Source organism: Macrobrachium nipponense, chromosome 7 (genome assembly GCF_015104395.2).
Source record: "Macrobrachium nipponense isolate FS-2020 chromosome 7, ASM1510439v2, whole genome shotgun sequence".
Classification (NCBI taxonomy): Eukaryota; Metazoa; Arthropoda; class Malacostraca; order Decapoda; family Palaemonidae; genus Macrobrachium; species Macrobrachium nipponense.
In genome coordinates this window covers 39,256,361-39,264,162 of record NC_061109.1, presented here as the reverse complement: position 1 = coordinate 39,264,162, position 7,802 = coordinate 39,256,361, and the positions used below count along the sequence as shown (strand labels likewise).

The 7,802-nt window shown below is 37.2% G+C and overlaps 1 protein-coding gene across 1 annotated transcript in view; it reads left to right on the top strand.

The window, feature by feature from the left end:
• The first annotated feature begins 1,133 nt into the window (after positions 1 to 1,133).
• The window catches only part of LOC135217578 (uncharacterized), an 18,963-nt gene continuing 12,294 nt past the window's right edge, over positions 1,134 to 7,802 (top strand). The window contains exons 1-2 of the mRNA XM_064253543.1: positions 1,134 to 1,285; positions 2,295 to 2,494. Of these exons, the coding sequence (XP_064109613.1) occupies positions 1,229 to 1,285; positions 2,295 to 2,494 (257 nt within the window). The 5' untranslated portion in view covers positions 1,134 to 1,228. The remainder of the gene's footprint in view (positions 1,286 to 2,294; positions 2,495 to 7,802) is intronic.

Below are 7,802 nucleotides of genomic sequence, written 5' to 3'. Positions count from 1 at the left end.
CAGAAAAATATTGAACCTATTGAACAACTTATTTTATTAATAATTAGCTGTACCCAGCCACGCATTGCTGTGGCTCAGTCTGGTTAAATGGCAAAGAAAGAAAAGAGGAAGCTCCTTTCTCTTACTCTCTCTTTCTCTCTCCAACCATCACTGCCTTTTTCCTTCTTTCTTCTCACTAATACCAACAACTCTCTCTCTCTCTCTCTCTCTCTCTCTCTCTCTCTCTCTCTCTCTCTCCAAAACAACCGCTCTTCTCTGTCTCTGCCTCTCTCTTTCACTCACTTTTTCCATCTTTCTCCTACCTAACACCCCTCTACTCTTTCTCTCTCTTCCTCTCCCTCTCCCTCTCGCTCCTTTCTTACTTCTTTCTCTCTCCAACAATCACTGTCTTTTTCTTTCCCTCTTTCTTCTCACTAATACCAACTCACTCTCTCTCTCTCTCTCTCTCTCTCTCTGACACACCCCGTCTACTCTCTCTCACTTCCTCTCCCTCTCATTCTCTTTCTGTCAACCCCCTTCTCAATTATGTATGATAAATTCGTAAAGTAATCAAGTCTACGGCATAACCACCTCCGTTTCAGGGAATCCCTTCTCACACCCGCCCCCTTCGGAGGGGGGCAGGTAGGATGAAACCCCATTATGAAAACGCGCGTATTCGAATGCAATGTTATGTCAAAAATTCAAAAAAGTCGGTGAAGAACTTTCGGAGATTTAAGATTTTTGAGCAAAACAAACATTTACATATTTATTTATATAGAAGATGGTAATGTGTTGCCTTTAGGAGTGTAATAGTGAGTTTAGGTTTATTTAACTTGTAGTCCTTTCCAGCTTAAGTCATGAGCCATGAAATAAATCAACAATTCAACCTGAGGTGTTCCTTTTTATTTTATAAAATGTACATGAACATTGTTTTTGTTAACACTTGGTCAGAGATGTTGCCATAAGTTTTACTGGCTGACTTTTGAATGATGTCAGGTATATTTGTATTACAGACAAAATCAAAGTGCCAGGGCTTTAGAGATTTAGTTCCAGAATTTTAGTTATGGATGTAGTGGTAATTATATTACTTGAATTGATTCTTATTAGATGTAAAGATCTTTCACCATTATTTTTATTTTTGTTTCAAGGACCAAGTACTCCAGAAATTCTTCTAGAAGAGGAAAACTCCTCAGTGATTATTCTTCCTCCAAAACAACCAGGTGGTCAACTTTTGAATTGCAGTTTAATTATGGGGCAAGAATCCTGTGAACAGATGTACAGAGAAGATGAGTACATGACCTGCCGTGTAAGTAATTCAAATATTCAAACATAATGACAAGAAAGTGTTTGCATATTGTTACTTTGCTAGCGAAGAAAACTGCCGGCTTTTAAAATGGGATGGAGAAGCAGTTTAATTTCTTAAAAAGAAATAAACTAGTGCAGACTTGATATCATTAAAACTGATTCATGAAACAATATCACTCCAAAGGAAACCTGATCGTAAACTGGCTCAAATCTCTCTCATGAGGAGATTCTTACTCGTAGTTCTTAAGCAATCTGTGATTACAGATATCAGGCAGAGAAAGTGTAGAATCAAGAAAATAGTACAGTGGAGCCCCTGTATTTGTGGTCTCAACATTCGCTGACTCACATATTCAGGAATTTATCAATGGACTATATCTACCCATTATTCGCGGGAAATTCGCGTATTCGCTGTATTTTTCTATGAGAAATGTCAACAAATTACTGTATTTTCATATCTGTTTCATGATTAGATGCACATTTTAATAAGACTGTTAAAAACACCAGGTATAAGCATTTTTAGTGGGTTTTTCTAGGTTTGAACCAGCCAAAAAGGCTGTTTTAAGCATTTTTATAGGAGTATTCGCAGATTCTAGCTATTCTTGTGGGGGAGGGTGATCTGGTACGCATCCCCCACAAACAAGGGGGTCCACTGTACTAATAATGAAAAAGTTTGGGAGAATTGTTTGTGAATCACTTATAATTATGTATCTTTGTTCTTCTATTTAGATTTAAATGTAAATGTGTTTTCTTCCAACTCAGATTTTCAAATCTAATCCTTTTGATAATTGTATATAGGATACTTCATGGATTTTATGCCCACTAGACTAGGTAAAAGTGAAGAGTGCAATGATAGCAAAGTATGTAAACATGAATTTAGTATACTTTGCTCAGTGATTCAAATGACAAGAAAATTTTGATGCACGATTATAGAATTATGATAGAATGATTCTTTTTAACAAAGTGATTTATTAATATTATTAATATTAGATAGTATTTAAATCCTTTTGCAGTTGCAAGACATTCAACCAGGAGTAATCATCAAGACTCAATCATGGTGTTGCAATGAGAAATTTTGTGGAGAGAAGGAAACAAAGGAATTGGCAACAATGCCTGCCCCTGTGTTTTCTGGATCTATATCAGTTAAAGATACAACTAATACATCTATAACCATTACATTGCCACAGATCATCAAGGAAGGAGATGGTACCAGGTAAATAAATATTGTCATGAAAATTACATTCCTGATAAATTTCTCAAATGTCATGTTAACTTCATTCATTGCCAGACAGATGGTGCTAGTCCAAAACCTGATGAATTATACATGAAGAAAAAGTTTGTGAGTGAGCCAAAAATAAGTAATAGGACTGTAAAAAAGACATGAAATGGCCAGAAACCCAGTTTTGGTGCCATATGTCACTTTTGCAGATTAATTTTTTTTTTTTTCCTATAGCATTTGTCCTTTTTACATGGTACAGGAAGAAATGTTGAATTATCATGGACCGTGTACCTCTAGTTTCAGTAGAGTGTATACCATTTAAAATTTTTGCCTGTGATGTTAGTAAAGGTTCTTTGTAATTTCACCTGTGCTGCTGTCTGCATTTTATCTTTTTTCTGACCCATTTGGTACTCTACCAAGCACTCATCTTTTGTGAGGAGGTTATGTACTTGGAGGTTTTGTAAATCTTTCAGTTCTTGCTGTACTTAAAAGTCACAGCTTTACCAGCAATAATTCTTGGTATGCATATTATTTCAAAATGGTAACTTGGAACTAATTGACCTTAAATGTTCACATTCTGTCCCAATACTGTAGTTTGTGTTAATGTAACAAGTCACTTATTGCAGAAAATATGAATTACTTTTTTGGTTCTGAACTCTGAACTACTACATTTGCCAACCAAGTGAGAGTTGAGAATGTTAATTGGATCAAGTTATTGCAAATTTCTGTAAGGCTACAGAATCCATGAACATTTGCATATTTCTGCAACACAGTACAAACCGAATCCTTGTCTCATAAGATTCTAGTTTTGCCACTGGAACTTTAGAGATTCTTGTAATGAAATACTTGGCTTTCACTTTGTACAATTACAAACAAATCTAAGAACCAAAACCTATATTTTCAAAAGTGAGCTTAAGAGTAACCTGTGGAAATTTACTGTAAAGATGGCTGTTTCTGCTGTTGTCTGACACAGACAACAGTTATTAGTATGTAGAATGAAGTTTTGAGGATGATCTATGAAATTTTTTTCTGAACAATGGAAGCTAGACTATTTTTAATGTGCTATCTTTAATGGAAACATATTGAAATAGTGTTTAAAATTAGCAATGCTGAAAAGAAAAAAAAAAAACCTGTTTGCCACCATACCTCTGTGTTGCTCCCACCACCTTCCAAATAGTAATTACTGTACTCTACATCTGGTGCTTCAAAAAGGGTTATGGATTTACTTAGTCTTCAAATGTGAGTATGCCTAGTTCAGATTTCCATCTGTCCAAGAGACAAACTATATGGAATACTTTTACTTTAGGAGTAAAAATACATAACTAATAGGCAAGTGGATTTTTTCCCAGTGATTTAATAGCCATTTAAAATGTTTTGTCAAAGTTGTTGTTTCAGTAGTTCTTGTTTGCATTATTCTCATTCCACTTCAGACAGACCTTCGGAAGCTTTAGCAATTGTAGTGATAATTGAAAATGATAACAATAGAACTGTGGACATGCCCCACTTATATTATGCAAGCTACCCCTATTCTTCATCTGAGTAAATGTTTGCTTGAGAGCAGAGGAAAATACAGAAGTTAGTGAAAGAGTGGAAGATGCGAACAGGTACATGGAATGTAGATACTCTAACTTGTAAACTGAGGGAGATAGTAGATGTGATGGAGAGGAGGAGGATAGATTTCTTGTGTATGCAGGAGACTAGGTAGAAAGGGAGTGGAACTAGATAGATAGGAAATGGGTAAAAGCTCTATTGCAGTGGGTCACAATAGGGAAGAAATGGAGTTGGAATTATAGAAAGTAACAACTGGAAGGAAAAAGTGGTAGAAGAAAGGCGAGTAAATGATAGGCTTTTAAATATTCCAATAATAATAGGGGTCAAGGTAGTAAATATAATATCAGCATACACTCCTCAGATAGGTTGCCAGGAGCAAGAGAAAGAATTGTCTAGACAAGAGTTTGAGGCTGCCATTAGAACAGTAAAAGAGGAGGAGAAACTAATAATAGGAGCTGATATGAATGGCAGGGTGGGAAAGAGAAGACATGAGTATGAGGAGGTACACAGAGGGCATGGGTTTGGAATTAGAAATAATGGGAATTATTTATTGGAGATGGCTCAGAGTTTTGAATTGGCCTGTATGAACACATGATTTCAGAAGTTAGATAAGTACTTAATAACTTATGAAAGTGGAGGAGTGCAGAGCCAAATAGATTACATTCTGGTTATAGGAGCTGACAAAAGCAATGTGACAAACTGTACTGATCTTAGGTGAAGTGTGTGTTAAACAGCATAGGTTGGTGGTCATGGATTTTAAAATGAGAGGTAGGAAACCCAAGAAGAGAAAGAGAAGATCTAGAATTAAGATTTGGGACCTTAAAGGAGGAAAGGGGGAATGGAGAATTTGGACAGGGTAATAGAGTAGAAAATATCTGGGCAGACATGAGAGAAATGTGTGGGGAAGCAGAGGAACTGGTGGGAAGAACTAGTGGTTATGAAGTGTTGAGAGGAGAAACGTGGTGGTGGAATGGAGAGGTACAGGAATCAATTAGAAGAAAATGAAAAGCTTTATTTTAAGGACTGAAAAGTAAGGCATGCACAGGGTGCAGAAGAAACGTACAGAGGCGAGGAAAGAGAGGCGAGAAGGAGGGTAGGTATGGCTATGGGAAGGGCGGCAAAGCAGTTGAATGAGAGACTAGGAACAAGCGAAGGAGAAAAGGATATCTATAAGATTTCAAACTTGAGGAAAAGGCAGAGACAGGATGATGGGTAAAATGGTGCATCAAGGGATAAGTGATGGAAATATATTGTACAGGGAGGAAGACATTAGGAAGAGATGGCGAGAGTATTTTGAACAACTGTTAAATACTGAAAATGAGAGAGAGGAGATGGGTGAAGCACAGAGAGTGGAAGGACCAATGAGGGAGATACAGGATACAAAAGTGAAGAGAGCATTAAGGAAAATGGAGATGGTAAATCACCAGGTTCATCAGAGTTCCAAATTGAAATGCTCAAATTACTATGTACAGAGGGGGAGAAATGTATACTGGATTTATTAAAAGCTGTGGAAGAATGGAAGAGGAAGAAATGCCAAGGGATTGGTAGGAGAGTCTAACGATATATATATATATATATATATATATCTATATATATATATATATATATATTATATATATATATAACAAGCAGAAGGAGATGTCATGGATTGTGGTAACTACAGGGGAATTAACAACGAGTATGGACTGAAAGTTGCAGAGAGAGTACTGGATGAGAGACTAAGAGATTGTAAAGATCGGAGAACAGCAGTATGGATTCATTGAAAGAGAAGAGGGACGGTGGATGCCATCTTCATAGTAAGAGAGCTACAGGAAAAGAGGCTAGAGGGAAACCAGGAGCTCTATTGTGCATTCATAGACCCTAGAGAAAGCATATGATAGAATCCCAAGAGAAGTGATATTTTGGTGTTTAAGGAAAAGGAAAGTCCAGAAAAGTTGGTTAGGCTGGTTGAGATGATATATAAAAGAACACCCACAGCAGTTGGGGAAAACAAAAAACATTGAAGTTAATGTTGGATTACACAAGGGGTCAGCATTAAGGTCATTTTTGTTTGTGCTGGTCATGGATGTGTTGAGTGAAGCGATCAGGAATGAAGAGCTGTGATAATTGTGTACACTGATGATCTGGTGATTACTGCCCTAAAATGGAGGACCTACAGGGATGGGTTGGAAAGCAGCAGGAATCTTTAGAGAGGGTGGCTTTAAGAAATGAATGTAAATAAAACAGAGGTTTTGCTGAAGAAAAAAAAAAAAAGTAGGGTATGGGTAAGGGGGAAGATAGGGATCTGAAATTATTAATACAGGAAAGAAGAGGTTCGATTATAAAACAGGCAGAAAAGTTTGTTTTAAATACTTAGGATCTACTTTAAGGAAGCCAAGAGGGAGGATGTGAGGCTGAAGTGGACAGTAGGATAAAAGCTGCATGGGGAAGTGAGAGAGGGTACCTGAAGTGGTATGTGATAAGAAAATGCCAATCAAGCTAAAAGTCAAGATGTATTAACACAGTGATAAGATCAGTGTTAATGTAGGAGCAGAAACAGTTGGCTCTAAGATGAAATGAGAAAGTAAAAGCTTTGAGAAAACAGAAATGAGAATGCTGAGGTGGATTATGGGAATATTGCTGCTCTAGAGATTGGAAAACGATGAACAAGAAGAAGGGCAGGCTTAATAAAGATTACAGTGGTGATAAGAGAGTCACGATTGAGATGTTATGGGCATGTGATGAGGATGGATGATGAGGAGGAGTGAAGAGGGCTTGTGGCGGAACTTGTTAGAGGAAGAAGATCAAGACGGAGACAGAGAATTAGATGGCGAGATTAAGTGAATGAAGATATAGAAAGAAGAGGTATGGTGGAGGATGATGCCTTTGATAGATTTCAGTGGAGAAGGCGCATCAGGCAACCAACCCCTTAATGTAGGAATAACGGTGGGAACAAAGAAGAGGAAAAATACAGTAAGTGGTTTGCCCTACAGATACCTGTTAACAATGCTTTAATTGATTCATAGCGCAACTAAGTCAAGAATTTTTTTCATATAAATATGAAAATTTACCACACCCCTTTTACAATTTTGGTAAATTTCTGTCATCCCTTTTTCATTTGTTAAGATTGTAATGACATGGGTTTTCCAAAGAAAGTTGTTATTTTTTATTAAAAAAATATTAATTGCAGACATCTTACATCAGTACCTAGTGAATTCTTGTTCTTTATCATTTGTGGTGTAAAAGCCAAGGATGTAAGTAGGAGAGGGGTTTTGACATAGATATAATTGCAGAAACTAGAGAGGACTAGAGAGAAAGCTAGATGAACAGCAAGCCGCAGTTAAGGCTGGGATAAGTGATTGTCAAGAAAGTGTTCAGTACTATCTGGGCTTGATAGTAGATGCACTGGGTAGTATGACTATAAGAGAATGTGATCTGCTTGTAGAGAGCCCTTATCAGGCTGTAAGGGTGAGGAACATAAGGTGTTGGTAAAATCCTCCATACTCTGTGGGGTAGAAGCTGCAATACTGTGAAAACAGCAAGGTAAGGGCCTAAGTTAAATGTATCGTGATCCAAATGAGAGTAGTATTGCAACCTTAGGTAGGACTGGGAAGACATAGGAAAATGTCCTGGTAAGTGACAGCACAACTCATGACTGCTTTTGGGTAGCTTGAGCTGTTATATATAAAATATTGCTGACCATCTGAACAGCAGAAGACTTGGTGGTTGATAGGAAGAGTCAGTGCTGACCTCCTTACTGGAGAGTTCGTGG